At 35.1% G+C, this 27,863-nt stretch overlaps 1 protein-coding gene across 4 annotated transcripts in view; it reads left to right on the top strand.

Moving 5' to 3' along the window:
* Positions 1-27,863, top strand: part of LOC109110339 (nectin-1-like) — a 210,045-nt gene that overhangs the window by 120,448 nt on the left and 61,734 nt on the right. For all 4 annotated transcript variants that reach the window (XM_042774918.1, XM_042774917.1, XM_042774919.1 and 1 more), the window contains exon 6: positions 24,948-25,095. In XM_042774918.1, coding sequence (XP_042630852.1) covers positions 24,948-25,095 — 148 coding nt within the window. The remainder of the gene's footprint in view (positions 1-24,947; positions 25,096-27,863) is intronic.

Here is a 27,863-nt window from a genome sequence, read left to right as displayed (position 1 = left end):
CCACCGAGGTAGCAAGGGACTCCTTAAAAATAGATGTAAACAAACCAGCGAGCTAATCAATACAGGACCTCAGAACACAGCCAGAAATCCCATCAGGACCTGCTGCTTTCCTGACGTTCACTTGCAATTGCGATGCTATGTCTCACAATGTGATTTTATATGTCGCAAGTGTGACTTTTTTTCTTGTAATTGCAAATAATTTTCACTACATCACGAAATGTGGCTCAATAACTCACAGTTTTCACCTTTGATTCTTGTATTTGCTAAGACCTTATATGTCCCAATTGCATCTTTGTTTACAATATATGCTATCTTCTGACTGTTTCTAGTATTTAGTACAATTAGTAACTCTAGTTAACTTTTCACTTATGGCGAACGATTCAGCTTCAATAGTGACTACCTGATCTCTGCTTCATTACAGTTTGCACTTTGTCGTGACTGTGATCTGCCTTCAAAAACACCCAGTAAAAGAGTTGCACCATAACGTGCGTCATCACTATGACACACCCTTTACAGCATTGGTTCTGGCTTTTGTTCACACAGAGCTCGTTCACTTGCAATTGCGATGCTATGTCTCACAATGTGATTTTATATGTCGCAAGTGTGACTTTTTTTCTTGTAATTGCAAATAATTTTCACTACATGTTCAATAACTCACAGTATTAATTAGTACTGTACTTCGACTTTATATTGCACAATGTGACAATATATGCTATCACAATATTAATTAAAATAATTAAAAAAATTAATTAGAACAATAAATAGTACAGTTTCATTTCTAATAATATTAAAATTTTAAATATTAAAAAAAAAAATTAGTACTGTATATAGTACAATTTCATTTCTCATAATTTTGACATTTTGTCTGACAGTGTGACTTTATATCTCACAATTATTTATTTTATTTTTATTATAATTATTATTATTATTTTACTTTTTACTGTAACAACTGTACATTTTATTCGGAAGAGTAAAAGTGCACTTTTCCTCAACAAGCTACATGATTTAAGCAATCATTCATGCATATTGCAGGAAAAAAAACACGTGGAAGTTTAACACTCAGGGATTTGTTCAGATCGCTAACACCAACTATGAGCAATAGTAATAGAGACGCTCACCTCACTTGTTCCCTTATTAGAATCCTTCAATATGAATTGGATGTCTGTGAATTCAAGGACCGGAAAATGAAACTCTGAATCATTGCTGATGTCATGACATTTTACGTTGACTATTATACCTGGACTAATTTACTTTAATATGAAAATCAGAGCACATAGAGGAATGAAATATTAAAAGCGAAGTATAAGATGATCAGTTCTCAAAGGTTGTGTGCACAGACAGTTTCCACTGTCACATTAAGCATTTACAGACACAGGGAAAATGTGAGGTGCACAGAGTGCTATTTTGTTTGGTCATCCTTGCCATATCACTGAAGACAAGGCTAAACCACATGATTGGATTCCATTGTGGCACTTTCATCAGGCATGAGAAGACACAGTTTTCCTTTACCTACAGTAAGTGTGTGTATGTGTATTTGTGTTTGAGTGATTGTATTCTCCCCTGTGCTATTTTTGCATGTGTATATGTGTATTAGTGTGTTTTAGTACCTCTGTCTGGTTCCTGTAGGAAAGCTGGATTTGTTTGCACAGTGCAGATTCCATCCTGGCATATCAGGATGTGAATTCACTTGACTTGAACTTTCATGGTAGCTTATGCATTATGTCCTGTGTGTCTAAAATGAATCTGGTAGTAAAATGTCAAAACTTTATGTAAATGTTGTCCGGCTGTCACTATAAAATAAACTGAGAAAGTGTATTATTCTTCCATGGTGGTCTCTTTAATGAGGAAGGAAAAAAGATAAATATCATAAGTAACGGTTTCAGCTGTTTTTGCTACATGACTTCTTTGTTGAAAAAAAAAAAAAAATCCTTACTTCCAAGACGAAAGCCAGTAATTTGGCCATGTTTATTTGCATAAGGTGTGTGTGTGTTCAAGATGGTCTGCATTGGTTTCTCAAACCCATGAGCTAGGTCACAGCACTTTGTGTTTAAAGAATGACTGCAGACCTGGCATCCTCTGAGATTTGCCATAACTTCCTCTGCAAATTTAAATGAACGTCTGGAAAGGGTGTTTTTCTCATGTGTTTTTGCCATTTGCACATGAAGTAGCTCTTATTGTTAATATTGGGTCCAGCTCTGGAATTATTGGTCTATTTTAAACTGAAATTAATGGGATTTCCATATTTCAGCTCCATAATAAAAAATCACTGATGAAAAATGCCTGTATATTCCAGACACCTCAGTTTTCACATGAGAACATTTGAATGGCTTACTCTTTTATGTAAGGGTCAGTCATTCAGGCCGAACTCTCTGTGGGCATTTCAGTTTTCACTAAGATGACTCTTGGCTGTGAGAGTTTTCAGATGTCAGGTTGAAATGAACGATTTAACAAGATTTAACAAAATATTTTATTCATCATTTTACTGTGAAATTAATTGTAAAACAAACATTTTTTTTTAAAGTGTGTTTTTAATTTTAAGTTACAACAAATATTAATTAATATATTTTTATTATATATTATAATATTATGCAATATATAGATGATAAATATAAATAATTAATTTTACATAAAAAATAACAAAATCTGAATTTATTAATGTACCATGGTGAAACAAATTCCCGAATTTTACTAGATTTAACAGTAATTTTATAAAATAGATTACTTTATTCGTAAGTTTATAGTGAAATCAGTATAAAACAAATTAATGCAGAATATTTGTAAATAGATTTTTTTTTGAAGTTACAACAAATATGATTTTATATATATATATATATATATATATATATATATATATATATATATAATATAATGCAATATATGCAATATGTGTGTGTGTGTGTGTGTGTGTGTGTGTGTGTTGAAACTGAGCAGCTTCCATGGTTAAACTTTTGACATGTCCATGTGTGTCTTAGCAGTGTGTGGACAGGGAATGGACAATCTGCGGTCTGGGCACTTGGTGAGATGGTATGCATGTGGAATTCTCATTCTTATTAAAGAGACCAGAGGCAGATCTAAGCTTAGCCTGCCTCCCAGCCTGACAGCAGATTCCCCTCCTCATTGTCTGAGGATGACCTGCTTCACCTCCCCATCTTTAAAGTCAGTGCACCGACAGCAAGCTGTGAAGTGAAATTAGGACATTCATTGAATAGCCTAATTTTACCTGCCCAAAAAGCATAAGGCAGGAACAGAATTCCCAACAGAAGACATCATCATAAATGATGGATGTACTGTAGGTAGACATTGAGCAGTGAAAGACGCTTTTATTTGACTTTGCTAACTCATTTATCCTAGTATAAGTTGCCATTTTCTCCTTCTGAGTGGACCTAAGCTCCCTCATCATCTGTCCTGGTAGAAAATTTGTGGCCCTCTGCCATGATGCATCTGATTTCTCTCAAATAACCTGTTCAATTTATCAAGGATGTGCTGGAATTGATAGTCTATAATCCTGACTATCACATGTAATCGCTTTAGGCTGATCGTTTGGCCCGGGATAGTTAGATTGCCTGTCTCCATGTGGGCTGTTTACTCCCTGAGCACTGTGACTCTATGATCATATGGTAGTAGATCTCTGTTCCCTGCTAAAATTTGCATGCTTGTCATTTTGTGTTCTGTCTCAAAACGAGAGTTAAGGCGTTACATGAAAATGCTGTCATCATTTGCTGATCCTATTTGTATTCATGTTGGTTTCGTATGGTTTTTATACCATTTTCAGCAAATATGTAAATGTAAATTACTCTAAAAATGTCAGTTATCTGGAAATAGGTTATAAACAGTTGCTAGAACACAGGGTCACTAGAAAAATGTAACTCCAAAGTCATTTTTTTGCAAAATCATACATACAATTCACTGCAGTTTCGGTAGAAATGATCACCAGTGGGAGGAAACACCAAAAAGGGATATTGCTTGTCACCAAATTATAATTACAGGAGCAGATTTTCAGTGTTTTTTTTTTTTTTTTTTTTTTTTACTACATACATAGTATTATGTTATGACCTGCAAACACTTTAACATAGTGCACGCTATGCAAACCACTACATTTTGACGTTTGCATCGCATAATCACCTCTCTATATATATGACTTTTCTGATGCAGTAGCGCTTGGATGAGACAAAAGGCACAATAAAATCTCAAAGACTTTTTAAATCAAGCCAAAATGGCACAGTTGGCACAGTTTAGGGTAGGGTTTTGTATTGGTTGCCCATTATTTTAAATGTGATAGAGCATTGACTTTAACTGTAACTCACCTACTTTCTGAACTGCTGTGATGCAGCAACCAGTGTAATAAAACATAGCAAGATTTCTGTTTCTTTTTTTTTTTTTTTTTTTCTTCAGATAAAATCAAAAAAATAAAATAAACACAATCAATCAACACTTCACCATAAAAATTATACAAAAAAATACATAAACAAAAAATTATCATTAATTAAATTAAATGACTGAGGCACATTTTGTGTTGCATATTTCCCTCACGACTTACTGTAAATACAAGTAAATGTGCACATAATGAATATCAAGATCAAAATTCATTTTAATTCAGAAATTAAAAGCATGCTCATTATAGAACAACACAAAAGTATAGCATATAGAAAAATGCCAAGTGCTGTCAATGATCTGAAATGATGTGGATGGCATGCATATTATAACATTGCTGGTGCCTATTATTGGTGCTACAGTTGTGCTGAACATTTGCTTAACTTTGTTGGCCATGTGTTCTGTGCTGCACAATTGCTCTTTTGTCTTTTGCGCTCTCTTGGACTCCACACCAGCTTTCAGTTCATAATGTTTTTTTTTGTTTGTTTTTTGTTTTTCTTGCCACGGAGCCAAACCATTTCTCACATTCTCTCTCCTGCCTTGGCTTTAAGATCCATTCTTCTATATTTTTTAACAGTCTCCCTGCACTCGCTCAGGTTGCAATCTTTGGCTGTAGACAGAGCCAGGGCTCAAGGGGAAATGCATTCTAGATTGGAGAGCACGCTCCAGTGTTTCCTTAACAATAACAGAAGGTGTGGATCAAGCCTAGTGTTCTTAGGCCTGGGGGAGGGCCGCTGAGAGAAAGGGAACGAGAGTGCGCTAGTGTTTCACACCATCAATGAGAAGTCTAGAGTGTGTTATCTGTCTCACTTGTGTTTTTGGAGGGGATGAAAGACCCTACATTCTTACTATGAATAGAATTCATGGCAGGCATTTTCTGAGGTTTGCCAGCTATGAATCCTGTGAACAAATTACTTCATAAACCCCAGTCTGCACTTTCTTGGTGATTAAGGCATCTATATCCCTTTCAGACACATGGAGAAGTAATGTGCCTCAAACTTTGGCAAAGCTGTGAACGGAAATTGCACGCGATCACTTTAGCGCTTTAATAAAATACTGGGGAAAAAATGGAAAATACAAATCACATCATTTCATTTCTATCATGAATTGGATGAGGGAATGCAAACTGAAGAATTTATGTGTGTGCATGAGTACTTGTTTAACCTGTGTGAGTTTGCTATATATTTCCACATATGCTTAAAATCCCTTCCTGTGTTGACGTTTATGTATGTTTTCATCTTTAACATCTGTTGGATCCACACGTGCACATTTGAATTGACCGTAAATCTATCTTTGATAGAAAAAAAAAATAAATAAAATAAAAAAACACTCTGGAAAATGCTGTGGTTTCTTCTTTCTGACCTTTTCAAAAGTACTACAGTGATACCATGGTACAGTGGCATCAGATTGTACAACCATGGTACTTTGATATATAGTCCCTGCTTGAAAATCCGGCCAAATTAGCTAAAGTTGGTAGCTGTGTTTTGGAACATGCTAACTGGTCATTAGCTAGACTACCAGCTGGTGGGGATCTGGCTGGACTGAAAGACCATGCTTGGACTATCTACCATGGTCCAAACAACAGCTTGACCATTAAGGGGATATTTCACCCCAAAATAAACATTCTGTCATCATTAACACAACCAATGTCTTTCCAAAACCAAATAAAGGCCAATTACAAAACCAATTAATTTAAATTTTGACTCACTGATAGCTGGTTTATTGGTTGTCTACCAACATTTACAAGGACCAACTAGAAGCCAGCTACTGTACTTTAGCAGGATTTTCCACCAGAGATTGAATTGAATTATGCCTGAATGTGCCTGTGGAAACATTTCTGCTAAATTATAGTACATTGCATCTTACACGCATGGCCGCAGTTTTGAAGTGAAATGTCCAGTGAGTTGCACTGAAAGCACATTCAGGTTTATCTGAAACAATGTTTTATTATGTTGGTCATAGCAGTTCGGAAAATAAATGTCCGGTGAGTAGCGCTTAAAGGCTAAAAAACAAACCACCTACATTAAACCCTACCTTAAACATAACCAATACATAACCTGTACCAGTTGAGCTTCCAAGCAAGTTTACAGCATCATAAAAGCCATACAGTACATACAGAGCTAGTAGTGCATTAGTTCACAAATTATTCCCATAGTAAAAGTGTTTTTAGTTGATAACAGTATTGTGCAAGGAACCATGTGAAAAAAAGTATGTATAAGTTGTTAATGTGCCCATATAATCATAATTTATAATACACATTTTGGAATAAAAGTTACTGTTTTATTTCCATTAGAGTTCATCTCAGCTGGAGACTGCAGCTGCAGCAAATTGTATGAAAAGGAAAAGATCAAATAAATACATTCCAGCTACTGGCAAGGATTTGGAGAAATTTAGAGGGCAAACATAATTGAAATATCATTTACAAAGTCAGCTGCCTCAATGTAAGCTCATCATATACTGAGTTCTGTTTATCTGAGCTTGCAGTAGGAGGTGAGTGCCAGAACTTTATGGGTACTTTGCAGAAAGCTAGCCTGCATTACCTAGCTTATAGATAAATTGAAAACCCACACACCACATATACATACACAGCACCTGGGTCTTCATACAGCAAGCTGTAAAATGGAGTCAGAAATTAAAGCGCTGACCTCTTGATACTAACTGTAGAGACACTTGGCTCACAGGAAGAAGCAATTTTTCTAATAAAAAGAGAGAGAGAATCAGAATCTACCTGAGCATTGTGGGTTTCCTGTTTTGAGCTGATACTATAGATATCCTGAAATTAAAATGTGGCATGGTGCGAAGAGGTAAACAGCATTGCTACAGAGAGGACTTTGGGGGGCTCCTCATGAAGGTAGTACTAAAGCAAATGATACTGAATGAATTGAATTTTCCTCAATCAAATCAAACCTAACACCTGACCTTGGAACAGGAAAGCATTAAGGAGACTTTAAAGCTTCTCAAGAACAGGAAATGGGTCTCAACTTGGAACAACTTGTACATCATATGATGTTTTATTATTTTCTCATGGTTTTGTGAATGGTGTTACTATGACAACACTTTATAACAACATGCTTTTATTATTGTGCAGTGCATGAAGGTAACATTCTGCCTGTAATTTTTTCATAAACTCCTTTTAGTCATAGTAAGCTTGTGTTCACTGCATTTCATTGGCTGAATTCATTCCTGTACATGCTGCCAATGTGCTTTATATTGTGTGCATATGCCTTATGGCTCAAACAATTCATAAGCTATACCCTGACCACATGTGTGCAGGTCATTCATATTGTATCAAAATTGGACCAGAAGAGCCCAGACTTATTTGACAGCAAGATATGGAGCTATATACAGTGCAGTATTGAGTAGAAAATAACTAGCTTGTTAGCATGCTAATGCTTAATGTCAGTTTGAATGTCTCTTTACTGTATTTCCACCAGAACTAATAGCCAAAGAATAGCCAAATAATATGAGGGAATGATTAAACTGTAGTGAACTGGCTAATTCTAAATAGTCCTCTCTCTTATGTATTTTTATTCTAGTAAATTGGTTTGTCCTTGATTGTTATCTGTCTTATAACTAGCATTGGAAAGCTCAATTAATTTAATCAAAAGCCCTAATTTATTCACAAACATTATGAATGAGCAACTGAGTCATTCATTAAACCAATTTATTTAAAAAAAAAAACAAAAAAACAAAAAAAAACAGAATTGTTCAGGAATAAAACAACACTACACTGCATTGCAGAAGTACTTTGACTTTTTGGTGCCATTGAATTAATGGTGGATAAAGTAGTTCTACACAAAGAGAGTCTTTGGGATGCTCATCAAAGGTAGCATGTGTGTAGATATTTTACTAACTCCTGTCAATAATCTTGTGCCCCATCAAATCAAAGCTGAAAGTTTATTCTTAATGCATTGCTTTAAATTTATTCCAGCTGACTACATGACAGCTATTTATGTTCTCTGGCAGTTTAATTAGAGCAAAATGTACGTGTGATTTCAGCTGTCACAGAAGGGACATCTAACCAGCCATCGCCAGCCTCACAAAGTGATAATTTAGATGTGCTGACAAATGCAGGGTTTGCTTGTACCCTCATGACCAGACACACAGGTCTTCATGTGCACACTGCATATGAATTTTGCCACAGTTTTGACTGTTAAGTGTGACATTCTCAACACCAGCCAATAATCACCTTTGCAATGAATCTTGGGATGATTTGACAGTGTAAGAAATATTCTTTACAAAGGCAAAACATAAACAACATTATTGCAAGAGCTGGCTTTTTACAATACCTTTTTAATTTCATGTCTCTACGGATTTCAAAAACACAGTTAACAGTCATCTCATTCTGTTATACGTGTCCCTCAAATGGAGACAGAAATACCATAATTACGAATTCTGAGCATTTGAATGAAGTAGGAAACTCAGATTTCTTGTTGCAAGTTGTGACATTGAAAAAAATATAATGTAATAGATCTATAATCTATAGAGACTGGTTAGAGGAAAGCAAGTCGGTAGAGAATTGTGTAAATTTAATGATGAGGGCTGAGAACTGATTCCAAAAACAATCGATTTCTTGATTCCAAAGCAATGGGAATCAAGAATTTAGAACTGATTAAATCAAACGAGGTTAAATGAGGACCCTTTTTAATTTTTCCGTTTTTCAGTTCACTAGAGCTAATCATAATACTCCTCTTGGTCGCTCACTAATGGCAAGCCTGGCTTGAATGCATGACATGCCGTAATAACGGATGCCCAACTCTGAGGTATAATCTCACAATCAACAATTGAAAAGGACCAAAAAATTGTGTACGCTCAGCTTTAAAAAGAGTACAACCATTCTTGGTATTCCTCTCCAGGACATCATGCTAAGGCTTGAATAGTACACACATCTTGAGATAGTTAGTTGCACCCAGTCTGCTGGAAAACCTTGGGTTGCCCAGTTTGTGGTATTTTAACGATCTATTATATTTGAAGGATGATTACCTGTAGACAGAGATCCGCTGGACCTTACCGGACTGACAGGAAACAATGGACATAATGGTCTATTTTTGATTGTGTGCCCACATTATATCTGTCATGCAACTGCTATTTATTTATCCACCTCTGTTTTGTGGGAAGGAATGGGATTTTCATTAGCATTTGAGGTTAAATTACAGCTTTAATTACTAAAAACGTTACTCATTGTGAACAGAAAGCCCTAAAGCTCTGTTGGAAACACGCTGCTATTGTGTGTCTTTGTACAGTGTGTGCCTGGAACAAAAAGAAGGCTGTATGAATGCCTTCATATTAAAAAAAAATCTTGTAAAAGAAAAATTTCCGACATTATTAGAAGCCCTACTGCCTTGTAACTAGGTATAACAGCTGGGTGGTTCGTTTATTGTGATTTATTTGTTTATGGGCCGCAAAGAGGCTGAATGGCCTCAGGTGCTTTTCCCCTCGTACCAGAGGATTCAGAAGCCAATAATGTGTGTCTTAATAAACACATACCAGGTGTTAGCAATTTGTGTCCTTAATAAAGTGTTACCCTCTACAGAGTAGTGAAGAACAACTATCAGAAACAATCAGAGTTGCTCAACCAGGAGGCAGTGCGTAGGGCTGAGACTGAAAGGGTTGGAGGCATGACATGGTCAGGACGAGGCAGAATGTCTTACTGCATGGAGTGCTAGTGGGAAAAGGGCAGTGGAAAACAGGATGACATCAAGATCTTGTGGTTCTGAAGGAGTCAGGCTTGAAAACGTGTAACTTTAATGAGAGTGTGGATTTAGCATGGGGTGGGTGAGAGTGGGGTGAATGAGGAGAGAAGGATCTGCAGACGCTTTAAGTGGCGCTTGGAGTTGGCAGCAAATAACACAGATTTATGAACTTCATTAAACCACATTTCTGTTTCCTTATTGGGGCCTGTGGTATTTGGCCAACATGGAAAATAGCAAAAAAACAAAACAACAACAAAAAAACAAGGGGAAATAAAAAAGGAGCAATGCTACTCTGCATAAATTGCTTCCAGGTCTTCTCTGTACCCACATGATTCTCTCTTGAAACGGTTCTGTTTTTGATGGAGTTGTTTCAGTGTCTTGGCACCAGGAGTGTGAGGTTGTAATAACATACACATCACTGTAGTCTTTGGAAGGAACAGGTGGCTAAAATTTGGCAGACGTATTCTCTTTTCATTGCCATGATGGTATGAGTAAGTAACTCAACTTTCAGTCTGATCTCTTAAAAAGTTCCCAGGAACTCTGGAGTGAGGTATGGAGAAGCCATTGTTTCAGTGTTTTGCGGTAAGCAGTAGAGACAAACACCAGGTTCAGCCATTGGAAAACAATTCAGGACAGAGTGATCATTTTCTGTCTGAGATGTGCATAGTGCAGTATTAAAATCTTCAAAGAAGCTGTTTTGTCTAATGTGCACCACATAAATGCAGATGGAAGCATGTGTCTCTACAAACACAGTACATTTTCAGATGCATCCTGCTATTTGATGGTGCATCCACTGAAAAGAGCCAGAAAACAGGAGTGCAGTCTGTTCTTATTTTGCATTTGTATTTTTGCATCTGAAATTCAAATGATCTGAAGACTGAAATGATGGTTAATAGTTTACTCAAAAAGGAAAAGACTATTAGCATGCCAGTCATGGTGGGAGACTGTTAAGGTGATGATACACGGAGCAACTTTTTGAGCCATGTTGCTGGGCTATGTTGCCATCAACAGTCAACCAGGTGAGACACAGTGCCCACGGCTGAACTATAGTATCCAGATAAAAAAAAATATATGTTGCTCATTCTCATTGAGAAAGTGCCCAAGCAACATCGTTTAAAAAAGTTGCCCCCTGTATCATCACCTTTAGTCAGTTGGAAGAGGTCTGGTCCAGGTGGGCCAAGCTGATTTCAGGGCCTCTCATTTTAATGCGTGACTCATACTGCAATGTGTGACTAACATGTTACAGCGGAGTCTTTCCACTTTGAACTTTTGAAAAATCTTAACACAAGGTTAAAAGGCCAAGATGGAAAATATCAAAGGTACATGCTCTGCATGAGATGTACTGACAAGGAAGCGTGCCTGATAATTCAAGATGTTTGCATGCATGTAGCACCCATTCTTAACATGATCTGAACAAGAGTCTTAAGATGTACAACAGAGTTCCAAAACTTTGTGAGCTGCCACCCTAGATAACTTATAAGGGACCATAGGCACATAAGATTGGATGCCTGTTTGAAAAGACAGTCAACATAATTATGCATAACGGCTCTCTTTCTCGCACTGTGACAGACAACTGGTTGTCCAATCCTGCTCCGTTCACACAGCGCATGTTTTTTTTTAAACTGCAGTGGACAAGCAAACTAAGCCAAAGTTAAGCGAGCCGAGTCGTACCACGCAGTTGAAAAGCGGCTTAGGTTGCCTAAAATATCGGAGTTTTGGCTTTGTTTTCCTACTGTTTTCATACTTGCTGAAAGTAATGACTGAAAGTATTTTGACCAATAGCATGAAGGCATTGTACATAATTGACCAATTGAGGCATGAGAGAAGGTGGGATCTAAAGAAAATTTGAGATTTTAAAGTGGTGTTGTTTAAGATTATGTAAATGCCAGTGCCAGAAGTCACACAGAACAGAACATTTTATCATTTCAGATCAAGTAAATGAGCCAAGCGCTTTTAATAAAAATTACCACCAGTATGTAACCAATTAATAAACATTTGCACATCTGTAAAATTGTTCATACTTAAATGATTTGTGATTTAGATGCTGCCAATGTGTCAATTGTTTTAGTGTCTATGCAAACTTAAAAGGATAGTTCAGCCCATTTTTTTTTATTCTGTCATCACTTACTCACCCTCATGTCATTCTAAACCTGTATGAGTTTCTTTCTTCTGTTCAGCACAAAATAAGATATTTTGAAAATTGCTGGTAACCAAACAGTTGATGGTAGCCATTGACTTAATAAGTTACTCAGTTTTCCATTCTTTTCCAACATTCTTCAATATACCTTCATTTGTGATATTTTTTTTTGTGTTTTAAATCTTCTTTTGATGACAGAATTTTCATTTTTAGGATAACTACCCTTTTAAGTAAATGTATGTGTGCTAGAACTACGTAAAATACATATAAATACTCATAAGATCACATTGCCATATCAGTTTGGAGGATGCTTTAGAAGGCAGTATGTAGACAGTATCTAGTAAGTCAAACCACTAGGTTTTGAATAAGAGCTAATATGTTATTCATTAAGGATCCAATGGAAAAAGTGGTTGCCCATGCTTATCTCATTATGGTCGTAATAACAGATATATCACTAAACAGGAAATACTGTTTATGTAACACCATATGATATCATCAATAACCAATTACAACTTGAAGTGGTCACAAACAGGAACACATTGCTAACCAGTGGCAAATTCCATGCAGTGAGTTGAATTGGAGAATGACGACAGAATTAATAACTCAGAAAGTTCAAATGATAAACAAATGCAAATTTTTCATGGCCCAGCCATTGCTCCCCTCGGAGAACTGTGACCGGCACTGAGGCCTGAATCGCAAGGGGAAGGAGCCTGCTGGGTCCATCATGCATTAATATATCAGCCTTCCTCCCTTGATGCAACCACGGTGAAATCTGATTCATCTCAGCATGTTGTAAGATACAGAGCACAAGTTCACATCTGCAGAGTGAAAAATTGATATGTCATGTGGTGTCTTGAAGCTGGAACTCACATTCACATTTGGCACAGTGTGTGGACCATGAAAGTGCCGTTAGAGGAACGTTTATCTTTTAATAAACTATTTGTATTGTGTTGATGTTCCTTGGATTGCTTGCTTATACTGCTCATCTGTTGAACAGTGCTAAACACGGTACCATGGTATTTAAATGAGATACCATTGTTATTTTTGAATAAATGAGATACTGTTATACTTTTATCTTCCTGTTAGTTTTAATAATTTTGTTATGTGTGTGTGTGATTTTATATATATATAAAATGTGTGTGTGTGTGTGTGTGTGTGTGTTTATTATATTTGCACAACATAGTGATGCAAGATGCAACATTAAATTTGAACAAATCATTCCGTGGTATCACCATAGTACTAGATAGCACTATTTCCACAATATTTATGGGAATTACTAAGTTATATAGTATGGAAGATTGTTTCTGCCACAGGATAAAAATTAAATTAAATTAAATTAAATTAAATTAAATTAAATTAAATTAAATTAAATTAAATTAAATTAAATTAAATTAAATTAAATTAAATTAAATTAAATTAAATTAAAAAAGGTAACTGTCACTTTTATCTCACACTTCTGACTATTATTCTCACAATTGTGTTAATGTCTCAGAATTCTGCCTTTTATTGCGATTCTGAGATTAAATTTCCCAATTTTTTTTCACGATTCTTTTCATAAGACTTTTTTTTTTTCTCAGCTCCATTCTGAATTGCATGTCTGTATCTCACGGTTCTGAGTTTGCATCTCAAAATTCAAACTTTTCTCAACTGTGAATCGAGAGATATAAACTCAGAACATTTTCTTTTTATGTATTTTATTCAGTGGCAGAAGCAGGCTTCCATACTGTAGGTACCCCTAAAATCATTATAGCTGAGACTTGAATCCTTTCTATCATAAACTTGCCCTAAAAGTAGAATTTTGAGCAATCTTGATAAATTACATTTGGATTAAAGTTCGAAGTCTAAAGAACAAGAATGTACAAAATATCTTAGAATGTGCACTAGAGATCAGTTTTTGTTCTAAGGAGCACAGACCAATCTGAGCTAAGATTGTGGTTTGTCCATACTGTCATAATGACCATACTCTTTTGTCACATGCACTAGTATATAACAATGTAAGAATGTGACCATGAATATTGTATATGATATGATATTATATATATATATATATATATATATATATATACCTTTATACCTTTGAATGCTAACTTACAATGAACCTTATATGACAAAACATTAAGGATCTGAGGCCGTGGAGCTGCTCAGGGGGCTGCATTAGCGGCTTTGACAGGTGATGGAGGTGTCTGCCACCCAGGAGGAGGCTGCATCACTAATCATCAAGGTCGTATCCAGGAGGGGCAGAGACATCACTCTGCTGACAGGGACACCACAGGTCTATATATGGGTGGATTCTCTGCTCTCATTGAAAATCAATTACAGTTTTCACTTTCTGAGACAGGACAGAAGTGTCATTTCTATTTTTTTCTTAAGTACAGTGATTGATAAGAAAAATATATTTTGTTATTTCAGTTCTTATGTGGGTTTCTAATACTTTCCTTTATTTTATGAACCTCTTGGGGCCTTAAACTTGAAAGCAAAAACAAGGGATACTGTTAAAGCCTATACTATGGGCCTATGATTTCTGCAATTTCTGGATGAATGAATCAAAAGTAGGACTGTACACATCAAACTCTATATGGACTAATGTATGTGAATATTAACCCCTGCTTATTATATTAACTTCTGTGTGTCTCTATGTAAATGAATGGCAGGGTTTCATCAGCTACTCTTATTCAAGCATGTGTGATACTTGTGGTGTTTTCAGCGTCTGCCGTCTCACTATATGATGACATGAAGATGTGAAGTTCATCTCCAGAGATGCTCATGAGCATTTCACCATTTCATTTGATGAAAGTATCGTGAGATACACACAGAAACTAAAAGGTCTCCACTATAATCCGCCAAAATAAAACTTTGGTTTTGTCTTGAATAAATTATGGCATAAATATATAACTATTTTACAGTAAAATATACTTCTCAAAGAAATAATTACAACATACTGTAGTTTATTTAAAGTTTTTTTTTATTTATTTATTTTTTATTTTTTTAAGAATATCACTGAAAATCACAAAATTTTCGGTCAATTTTAATGTAAAAATTTAAGCATGGTGCAGCACTTTGTTTGCCAATAAAATTAAAGGAATTGTTCAAATTTAATTTGATTGCTTTTTAAAATGGTAAGTTGTTAATTATTCATGCATTCATTTGATTAACACAATTATTTTTCCATAAAATTTGCATTAAATCTTGAAACATGGAACTCATAAAAATTAAAACAGACAACACAGAATTTTGAATAAATAAATAAACAACAACACATTTCACAGGGCACTATTATTGTTCAATTTGTAGTGAATTATTAAATTGTTAAATATATTATTTTATTTCAGTTGATTAAAATGTAATTTAATCAATACGACAGAATCCAGAATTATTAATCAAAACAATGGGGGAAAATACAACAGATTTTATAAGTCCCTATAACCCAATATAAAATGTATTCACATCAAACCATAAAAGTTTTATTGAACTTTTTACAAATGTGGAAGAATTGTGAAAGTGCCATTAAAGTTCAGATCCTCTCATGTGGTAACTCAGATGTGATCTCACCTAAATGGACTTTATATATTGTTGTCTTGTGGCCACAAATGTCAAAACAAATGGAATTTTCAATTAGTTTGCTTTGCTCGCAGAGCACCTTAACTGAGCAATCATAGCAGAAAGGCTGTCAAATGCTGCCCCTGTGATTCTTCTTTTATGATTTACAAACAGGCTGTCATGCTTTTTGGAGACGGGTGGGAAACCGTTGCTCTGGCCTGCCAGCTCGGCCACCTGTTGAAAGTTTATAGTGCATTATAAACCTATTGATCACAGCTCTGGGCAAGCCTTCTGCTCTTACAGCAGAAAAAAGCCTGTTGTCTGTAATGCAGTTGCACTGATAGGCCATTATTTAACTCCAACATAATTCAGTGGCCTTTACCACACGCTATCACAACAACTAAAGAATAATATTGAGTCCCTGGGGTTTGGCCTTAAAGGATCGACTCGAAAAGTGATTGCAGAGTCATTTCTGCTGCTGTGAACTTTATCTCTCTCTCTCTCTCTCTCTCTCTCTCTCTCTCTCTCTCTCTTTGGCTGACACTAAAGATTCAGGTTATGCACTGATTAGAAAAGCTAAGTCCAATATGTCTTCCCAGAAGAAAGTTTTATTGCCCAGAGGTTACTCTTTCATGGTTGAGAAGACTTGATGGAGTTCTCTGTTATGTTTTATTTAAGCATCTCAGATGTTTCTCCTAAAATGCCTTAGAAGAAATAAATTTAGACTGATTGAAATGACTGCTGACATGCAGTTTGAGTTCATATAGAAATCTGAAGGCCTTCAAACTTTTTATTTATGACTTTGATAACTAGTAAAGTTTTAGCAAAAGGCTCAATTTGCTCTACATGCATCTCATTGCTGTCTAGAAGAAGACTGGAGTTATTAAAGACACACACACACATACTTTTTATATTTTTACAGTTTACAATATTTGTCCACTCTTCTTTGCAGAACTGCTCAAGTTCACTTAAATTTGATGGTGAGCATTTGTGGACTCCAGTCTTCAAGTAATTCCACAGATTTTAATGGGGCTTAAGTCTGGACTCTGACTGGGCCATGCACGGACATTCACCTTTGTCTCCTTCAACTATTGTGTGCTCAGTTTTGCTGTTGCTGTAGGATCTGTTTTGATTTTGGTTCATTCCACTATTTTCCGGAATGTGTAAAGACATGTGACATTAGGATCTGCTCCACAGAAATTATACACATATATATATATATATATATATATATATATATATATATATATATATATATATATATATATGATCATGAATATCGATCTGCCTTCAAAACACAGAGTACAATAGTCACCCAATAATGTCATCACTATGCCATACCCTTTACGGCATTGGTCCTGGCTTTTGTTCACACAGGGCTCGTTCCGGGACTGATTCTGGCAATGTTACTAGGTCCTCATCCCGGTATCGTTCCTGGAATCAATCCCAGGATGTATTTGAGTTCACACAGAAGGCACTCTGGCAAATTTCCAAGATCAATGCGCTGTGTGAAAGGGGCTTTCTGGCAGAGGGCAGCAGATTTTCCTCAAGAAGTTGATGGTATTTTGCCCCATCCATTTTTCCTTCGCTCCTGACAAGTGCTCCAGTCTCTGCTGCAGAGAAACAACAAATAACTGGATATTACCACCTCCATGCTTTACTGTAGGAATTCTGTTATTTGGATGGTGAGCTGTATTGAATTTCTGCCAGACATATCGTTTGGTGTCGAGGCCGATTAATTCAATTTAACTTTCATCTGCTTCAAAATCTTCAAGGTGTGTTTTGGCAAAGCTCAGTCGTGACAGCATGTGGCCTTTCTTGAGGAGTGGCTTTTTTCTTGCAACCCTCCCATATAAGCCACATTTGTAGAGAATGTTTGATATTGTTATCATATGCACATAGTGATCCCTCTTCATCATAAATTCCTGCAACTGCTTCAGAGTTGCTGTAGGCCTCTTGGTATCCTCTTTGACCAGTTTCCTCCTGGCTCTTTCATCCATCCAGAGGGTCTGTTGTACAAAATACCTTCCACTTCTTAATAATAGACTTCACTGTGCCTCTAGGCATTGATAAAGCCTTTGATTTTTTTTTCCCTTTTTTTTATCCATCTCCTGACTTGTGCCTCTCTTCAACTTTCTCCAGGAGATCTTTTGACAGTTCCTTGCCACCCGTAGTTGATTGTTTTCTTCAATTGCACTACCAAAGACTGAAATGCTCCAGGAAAGCTCTGAGTTCAAGGTTTCCTTGAATTTACAAGTCATTTTTAGTCATTTTTCCAAACCAGTGATTCAGTTTCAGTAAGTATATGTATATGTGTACTTGGTTGTTATAAGTTGCACTGAGTAAAACAAAAACTGTGTCTGTCTTCATTTAAGGCTACAAAGCAATTTATTAGCAATCTTTAATGAAAGATTATTTTAAAGTGGGAATCTTACCTATACCCACTGTGTGTGTGTGTGTGTGTGTGTGTGTGTGTGTGTGTGTGTGTGTGTGTGTGTATGCATCATCATGCATCATAATGCTTATTATGGAAGAGGTCATTTTATGTATGAATATATTCTTTAATGTATTGTTAAATAAGAGATAAGCATCAGAAATTAGCATCATATCAGTAACCTTCTTATGGGACGTCCCTTATCTGGTACCATATGAGACAGGGCATCTCATAAAAAGAAAAGAAAAATGGTCTCTTTAATGTCTCACATCTTCAATCCTGAATCACAGGTGTTCCATAATCCAGTTCCTTGGGCATGATCATCAGCAATTTAATTGAAAAAGGATCATACCTTAAAGTTTAAATGGAAAAAGTTGAGTCTAAAAGATGTTTCAATATATCCAGTGTTCCCTCTCCCAGCAATGCATTCTCAAGTTTAATTGAATCTTCCACCATGCATGGCTTTACTACTGTAACACCATCCTGCAGGGGCTAATTGAATTTCCTTCTGTATGCTTAGGTATACATTTTGAGAACTGGATCGATTTTTCCATCCCTCATGGAGCTTGGTCTTGAACAAAGTGATTAATAAGAAGTACTGTAACAAGGCCTTGCTCAATCTCTCGCCATGATGACAGAGTCATTTCAGCATTCAGGGCCACGGCTGTACAACTCTCTATATAACTGGACTTTAGTGATTTTATCCTTTTCTTCCCCCGACAACCCCCCCCACCCACCTAATATATATTAAGATTTAAGATTTAAGTTATCATTGCAATACTATTCTTTTTGAATCATGAAGAAAAATAGATACAAACCAGAACGCAATCTGTTATTAAAAATAAAATAATTTTGTATTGTATTTATTATTCAACAATAATTAATTTCATCATTCCAAAATGCTTTTGATTTCAGAAGTTGTTTTTGGCTACTTGGTGAGACACCCTGTATTTTAGCAGAGAAAAACCGAAAATCACATTCCTTTTCTCTGCAGTGTATCCGAGGCTCTGATCCATAAAAGGAAAATTGCATTTTGAACCTTTTATTGTCCTCATTGTGTGTTTGTGTTATGTAACACAAAATTGTGTCTGACTGCTGCATTAAGGCAATGGAAAGCAGGCCCAAAGGGCAACTACAGTTATGGGAATAAAACTTATAGCAGAAAGCCCTTTCTTCTTAACTCTTTAACATGCAACGTCTTACTCCTTATTAACAAATGCATTTCTTATCCTTTATGCCCCTTTTCTCAATATGTTGGCTTAAAATTATCTGCAGTTTAGTGACACTTTGAATAAAGAATAAAAAAAGTCTGAAAATATCTTAAAAAAAAAAAAAAAAATATATATATATATATATATATATATATATACAGTACAGGTCAAAAGTTTGGAAACATTACTATTTTTAATGTTTTTGAAAGAAGTTTCTTCTGCTCATCAAGCCTGCATTTATTTGATCAAAAATACAGAAAAAAAAATCTAATATTGTGATATATTATTACAATTTAAAATAATTGTTTTTAAATTTATTATACTTTAAATTATCATTTATTTCTGTGATGCAAAGCTGAATTTAAGTTGGAAACAGTTCTGCTGCTTAATATTTTTTCAGAACATGTTATACTTTTTTAGGATACTTTGATGAATAAGAAGTAAAAAAAAAAAAAAAAAAAAAAAAAAAAAGAAGCTATGTTTTTAAAATATAAATATTTTGTATTAACAATATACACTACTGGTCAGTAATTTGGGGTCAGTATTTTTTTTTTCTTTCTTTTTTTTAAATAAAATCAATACTTTTATTCAGCAAGGATGTGTTAAATTGATAAAAATTGATAGTAAAGAAAATATATTATTAGAATATATATTGTTATATATATATATATATTTAATAAATGCAGTTCTTTTTAACCTTTTATTCATCAAATATATTAGACAGCAGAACTGTTTCCAACACTCATAATAAATCAGAATATTAGAATGATTTCTAAATGATCATGTGATAGACTGGATGTTACATGTGACACTGAAGGCTGGAGTAATGATGCTGAAAATTCAGATTTGCATCACAGGAATAAATTATTTTTTTTTAAAGTATATTCAAATAGAAAACTGTTATTTTAAGTTGTAATAATATTTCACAATATTACGTTTTTTTCTGTATTTTTTGATCAAAATGCAGGCTTGATGAGCAGAAGAGACTTCTTTCAAAAACATTAAAAATAGTAATGTTTCCAAACTTTTGACCTGTACTGTATATATATATATAGGTAAAATAAAATATATTCCAGACTTTTCAAGGGCCCTCTCTTCCTTTGGGGCACTGGTAATCAGTACTGGTTCTACCCCCAGTCCGACGCCCCTGACGATCAGAATCAAGCGTTCAGCAAATATGTACAGTATATAATCACAATTTTGATAAGCATTTTATGGTTTTGATTGTTGGATTCAGTTGAAATCTGTGAAGACCTATTAAGTAGGACAGACCAAAATGACAATTTTAAGAGGGGATAAAGACATTTGATATGTTTAAACTCTACTTTCCATGCTTTGTTAATGTAATGTAATAAACATCCATGCATGAAAAGTACAGCATTATAAACATATGAAGTGCCTTTATATTTAATGGTAATTTTTGGTCTGTGTCTTTTAAAAATATCAGAGGGACCCCAACGTGTACTGTACATGTGGAAAGTGCCTGCCATATGGAGCTTTCAAACAACACAACTTCTAAATAGTCCATAGGCAGCACAGCACCTGCGGGCCCCAAAAGCAGTCATCCCATAGTGACATGTAATTGCTTACACTGCCCACACTGAGTGTGAAGCACAAAGTTTGAGCGTGTGGGGCGGTTTACAGGTGTGGAGGCTTGCACTGCCATTGTTCGCTCTTATGTGAAGTGGTGCTCTGAATGTCCATCATTGTGCTCTAGAGAGAGTCAGCCAAGCGATCAGAGGCTGTCGGGGGAAAACTCCCCTGGGAAAGAAGCTTTGTCCTGTCGGGAGAGACAGTCATGGTCAGATAATAATAAAGACATCATGGTGGCTATAGATAGGCATCTTACTCAGAGTCTTGAAAGTGTTTCGAGATTCTCGCAGCACTGGAGCAGCCATTGATTCTGCCCTAGGTTTGCTAGGTTTTGCTTATTGAGGTTGGCAGACTCTGTTTGAGGATGGAATCCTTATGCTGCTCTGTCATTCAATTTGGGATATCTGGAAGTGAGTCTGAGCCATTGTGCATTGATGTTTGATGGAGTACTCAGCAGTTAAAGATTCATGAGAATGCATTGTTTTGTTTTCTAGTACTATTGAATCAGTGAGAATGCATATGTTTTTTGGCATAGATGAAACTTTATAAATCGGAGTTCATAATCTTGGATCAGCCAGCGATTGAGGATTAGAGTTTAATGAAAAATACTGATTCATACAAGGACAGATCCACCCTTTCTTAGCAACAATGATAGTCCTATAATTTTACCACATATCATTCTTTCATATCATGTTTTAGGATATACCAGTTATTTGTTGAAAAGACATAAAAACTCTTTTCTGGACATGTAATATCAGATCCAAATGTCTTCCTTGGCTTCTAGTCACTGGATATACATTACAAAGAGAAATCCACTTCAACTGCAGTCTTACATTTAAAACCAATAGTGTTTGAACTCCCATGGGAAATATAAGTTACAAATGAGATCTCTTTCATATAACAGTTATTTTTTCTAGACAGCAATGAAATTAAATAGAAAGCAAATGGAGACTCAGGTGTCTCACTTCCAAGTTTTTTTTCTACTTCCGAGAAAAAAAAAAAACACCAATAATCCCACGTTTCTCCTCTAGAGTTTCAGACAAGATATAAATAATGTCTCAAACTGTGCTCAAATTTGCCATGCAAGATACCAAATTATGCCATCAAAAGTCAAAGATATCAATATGAACTCCAGTATTTCTCATCAAATGAATACTGTGCTATCCATTTTAATTTTATAGCTGTACACTCTGTCAAAATGTCTCTCTTAGCTTGAGTTAGTAACTAGACTTGCAAAGAGGAATTCACTTCAACTGCAGTCTTTCATTTCATACCAATAGTTAGACCTCCTACAGGAAATAGAAATAATAAAAAAATTATATATTTAATATCTCAGTTGTTTTTTTTTCTAAACAGCAATGAGATTAAATAGAGACACAAATGTCCTACTTCTGAGTTTTTCATCCTTGAGAAAAAAAAAAAAAACACCTCATTAATCCCACATTTTTCTCTTCTAGTGTTTCACAAATAGATGTCAATTATGTCTCAGACTCTGCTCAGATTTTGAAATACTCCAGTAATTGTCATTAAATTCTTTCAGTGCAACCATTTTAATTTTATAGCTCTCTGTACTTGTTATATGTCACATTTAGGCCTACATCCATTTTTTTTTATTTTCCTTAATGAATTTTATTGAAAGCAGACAAGGTTGATATTTCAGTGAAACAGCTGAGACCTTTCAAACTATGAAAGATCAACCACTGAGCAATAAAATATCCCTGGCTGTAAAAGCACTTGTATGTAAATCAATCAAACAAGCAAATCGATCAAATTCAGCACTCGGTATATGACAGCACAATCTCCTAGAAAGCCATGGAAGCACAAATAATCTTGCTAAACAAGCCAGAATACCTTTAAATGGCAGAAATAAAAGTTATATATGACATAAGCGTTAGAAAAATAGCACCAAAGCCACAAATAGCTTTCACTTATTGTGTTCAGTTATATTACATTTCTTGGCCTGTTCTTGTCTACAATAATTCTGTCATCTGCTGTATTTGGTGATTAAATCTAAGTGTTGCACCTCTGAGCATAATTCGGATGGGTAGTCTAGTCTATACAGAGGAGTTATGACATGTGACTGATTGTAGCACATATGGTGCCACCGTGAACGCTCTCACCCCCTGCTGGCAATCAGTCACACTGCACCAATTTTATGAGATACCCCTGACAGTGGAATCGGTTGCCATGTTGACATTTGCTGCCAACATTGACTGTTTTTGACACAAACTAGAGGCCAATCATAAAGTCAGCAGCAGCTGCCGCAGACTTCTGAACATATCTGCCCCTAAAATCTGCCAAAAAAACCCAGTGGCTTAACACCCACGAGCAGCTGCTCAGTTGGTTTACATGTGAGAATGTGCTTTTGCTGGAATGCATTATGTCTGATTGTTTTTGCTGGCATTTCCTCATAAATATTAACATCTTAAATTATAGCGCTCTCATGGGGAGAATTTAAGTTCATGCACTTTTGCTGAGCCCACATGCTAAAAATAAAAGTTAATAAACAAAATGATTCTTTTAGCAGATCGTATATAATATTTATGTGGTTAGTTGACTGCAGTCCTAAAACAACCTTAGTTACTTACGTAAACGTTAATGGTTCAGTCTAGCAAGAAGCTAATATTAGTAGCCGGTGGAGATCACTGCACTGCAGCTTTTGTGTTTCCAGGCTGAGTTTTATCTGCTGAAATACAAAGGAAACTGCTGCTTTCAGCCCTGATGCAAGGATTACAGAAGAAACCTCTTTACCTTCACACCTCAACAGTATCGACTGACATTCACACATATATTTGCTCTCATTCTCAGACTTTTGTTCTGTTCACCTTACCTTGAAATGTACAGGTAAAACTGGCAATGTTTTTTTTTTTTTTTTTTTATAAAGAGTATCATATAGGTCTCAAGTTGTGTTTTTTTGTTGTTGTTGTTGTTGTGTATTGTTGCTGCTTTTAGTTTGTATGGATAAACAGTTGAAGATTAGAAAAAGAACAGAAGACCAGAAGATTAAAACCAGAATAGTTCACCTAAAAAAAAAAAAAGGTCATGCATTTTAATTGAGATAGCAAACAGGAACTAGAATTGAAATCTGATTTGAAACCGGTAGAATTAAAATTAATTAATAATAATATTCAGCAATTCAATTTCAGATTCATTCAACTACAATAGGTGTTAAAATAATAATTATGATAATAATAATAATAATAATGAAAATGTAAAGATTGGCAAATCAAGAAGAAAAAAATAATAATAATTTTTTTGTTTGAAAAAAAAAATAAAAATAAATAAATAAAATAAAATAAAATAAAATAAAATAAAATAAAATAAATGTCTTTAAAATAAAATAATATGCCTTTAAAATGACGTAGGTGAAAAAAAGACAATTTTATTTTTGGGTGATCTATCCTTATAAATAATTTTAAGATGTGTGCTTGATATGAATGCTGTTGGATTATTTTTTTAAAAGTTAGCATAAAATGAAGATTCCACACACACACACACACACACACACACACACACACACACACACACACACACTGTGTGCATTATTCAATCATGCATATGTTTCTTTTTTTGTAAATGATGCAGAATGCTCATTTTTGGGTGAACTATCCTTTTAAGCTCTGACCTCAACCATCATGTCTCTTATAAACCATCGACTGGAATGCTGCTTCCACAGTGAAACCTGTTGCCAACATTAGTCCTAATTGTTGATTAAATAATGTATCTGAGTAAAATGTTTAAACAATTAAATAAAGAAGAATTCCAGATCCCACACTGCATTTTCTTCATGCTGACTTGACAAGCAGGAACGAAGGAGTGTAAACACAGTGATGTTTTGATTATCTGTGGTCGGCTGGTGCTGCGTCAGCCTGCAACCTCTTATATTTATGAATCTGAATCTTTGGTTGTTTAAGCCTGGTGGAATGAATCAGGCACAATTCATGATGCTATTTCTTTCTTTTCTCCTGCAGAAAAGCCGATGCCACAGGGACCTCCTGGCGGTATTTTTGGTATGTTGGGAGTTGTGGTGGTGGCCGGTCTGATTGTAGGAGTAGTGGCCACAATATGTATGGTGTACAGGAGAAGACAGAAGCCCCGTACGGAAACAGACAACGATCTGTAAGTACCTTACTTACAGGTGACACTGATTGTGGGCACTTTTTTCCATGGCCAATTCTGTCCCCACCACTTTATGAAATTGCTTACAGCAGGGATCAATCTACAGTAACACAGGGAAAGCACCGAACAGAGGTTGGATTTTGTTTATCGGATTTTAGTGAAATTTCAGTGAAATCATTAAGCAAAATGCAAACAAATCTCTTCTTACTGCTTTAGTAATTAATCACAATATGGCTATAAATAACATTAAATTATTTTTTATTAATAATATGACTATACATAATAATAATAATAATAATAATAATAATAATAATAATAATAATAATAAAAGTAAATAAAATTAAATTTTAATTTATAATACTAATAATACTAATAATAATAATAATAATAATAATAATAATAATAATAATAATAACAATTATATTGTTTTTATTTTTAATATTATTAAATAAAAACAGAAAAAATACTAAATAAAAACAAAATAAGAAATATTGCTATTGTAATATTTCACTGTAAAATAAAAATTGATTGTGATTGTGCAGGTTTATTTAAATTATTTGTAAATTATTTGGTAATGCATAGCCTGTCATTGTCATTAAGAAGAATTACACTCCAAAACTGCTATAGCAACCCAACTGGAGTGAACGTAATGCTTCAGAAGCTGTTTCTGAAAGTATTACTCTGCGACATTCCATCATCATTCTGGGCTTCTGGGTACCTTAATGAAAGAACAACCTTCAATACTTTGGGGTCATCACACTTAAAGTATCCAGAAAAGAAGCATTTATAAATGCATCTCTCATTTTGCTTTTAGTGGATGCACTTGATTGCTTTAGCGCATGTTACCTATTTGTTAAAGAGGTTTCCTGATTGCTATATAGACCTGATTTGTCCATTTCTCGGTTTGAGAGACAGGTGTTTCAATCAGGGCTGATTGCAGGAGGCACATCAGATTAGCAACAGAGCCTGTCAGATCCCAAAGCATGGTAAATAAACAGAACACTTGACAGTCTACGGTTTTAGCACACACTTCACAAAACTCAGGGCTACATGGAAACTCAGAAAGACTGAAAACTTGGCTATTTGTTAGAAATGAATAATGATAAGCTGTTGTTCTTGTTTCCTAAAAGCATTGTAAGCATAAGTAGATCATATAAACATTTAATAATAATAATAATAATAATAATAATAATAATAATAATAATAATAAAACTTTATTTATATAGCACCTTTCAAACATAAAATGTCACTCAAAGTGCTTTACATGATCAAGAGTAAAAAGTACACAATAAAACAAATATATCAAGCATGATGGTAAAAGATCCTAAATACAGCACATTTAATGGGAGAGAAAAAATAAACTAACTGAAAGCCAAGTTAAATAAATAAATAAGTTTTTAACTTCCTCTTAAAAATACTAAGTGTACTAGCTTCCCTAATATGTGATGGTAATGTATTCCATTATTTTGGAGCATAATTTACGAAGGCTACATCACCAGTAACAAAGATAAATACTACATACTGCAAGTACACTGATTTGTGTTGATTTTGTCTATGGCATATAACTTTATAAATGTAATTTAGTGGGAGTGGAGATATTTTTAAGGGGAAATGTTCCAGTGGCTTTGCAGACATATAAAAATAGGGGGAACTATGTCAATGAGTTGCTGACATGCATGACAACTTCACAAAAACACCTTCGCATGACATCTTCCTCCTCTTCAACAACCACTTTTTCTTCCTCTTTTACACCAAAGGGTGCTTTCATTTGCACTGTTGTTGAGCACTGATGTGAATCTGCTTACTTACTGTATATTATTAATGCATTTATGAGATCAGATTGTGAGTTGATCAGCGATATGTGCATCATGTAACACTGACTTCTGACCTGATGTGGTCCTGGGTAACTCATTCCTGACAATATGTCTCTAATTTGTGAAGCCGAGATTGCTGAAACATATTGCACATGACTTGCAACCAGTTTCCAGCTAAGTATTCCCTCTGAGATCCTTCCCAGGATGCTCCGTGGGCAGACCAAAATTCAGTGTGACCACTGCCCTCAAATATATATACAAAATAAAAGCTGGGAGATGAATGTGTGTACAGCTTTCTTTCTCTGCCATATGGAGATGTGTACTCACACACCCTGGCTGCTTCCCGAATGGGTCCTATTAGGAACTTCTGTAGTCATGCTTCAGTTTAAAAACACTGAAACATAGTTATTAATATTACTTTCAACCCACATTGAGTCACTTGGATCAGTTAGTCATCATATTGCCGTTTATCACCATTTAACTTGTGATATTTAAAGTTAATGGTAATCTGTCCTTCTGAGAGGATAATTAATCCATTACAGGAGAGTGCTGGCTTCTGTCCTTCATGGGAAAATCGCCTCGGCAAACCAGTGTGAGGGTGTATGAAATCTGGCACAGTATCCACCTGAGTTCCTAATTACCTCAGTGATGAAATTATGATGCTCATTTGAGAGACTCTCACAAAATCCTTGCCATTTTGTTTATGATTTGAAAGTTTGATATTTGAGTTTGAAAGCAGGTCCAGGCATCAGTTGGAATGGTGGTACTATTATTATAAAAAAAAAAAAATAAATAAATAAATAACAAACCTGCTACACTGCTTACTGAAAACTTTTTTTTTTCTGCCAAATCATTCAATATATTAAATCATGTGGGTTTTAAGCAAAATCTTCTATACAGCAAATGCACTACAAATGGTGTAGAGACTTTTTTTTTTACTCAGAAATTGCTAGC

This window comes from Cyprinus carpio, chromosome A18 (assembly GCF_018340385.1).
Source record: "Cyprinus carpio isolate SPL01 chromosome A18, ASM1834038v1, whole genome shotgun sequence".
NCBI classification, from domain to species: Eukaryota; Metazoa; Chordata; class Actinopteri; order Cypriniformes; family Cyprinidae; genus Cyprinus; species Cyprinus carpio.
Note: the sequence above shows the minus strand (reverse complement) of the source record. Positions and strands in the feature narration are given on the sequence as shown.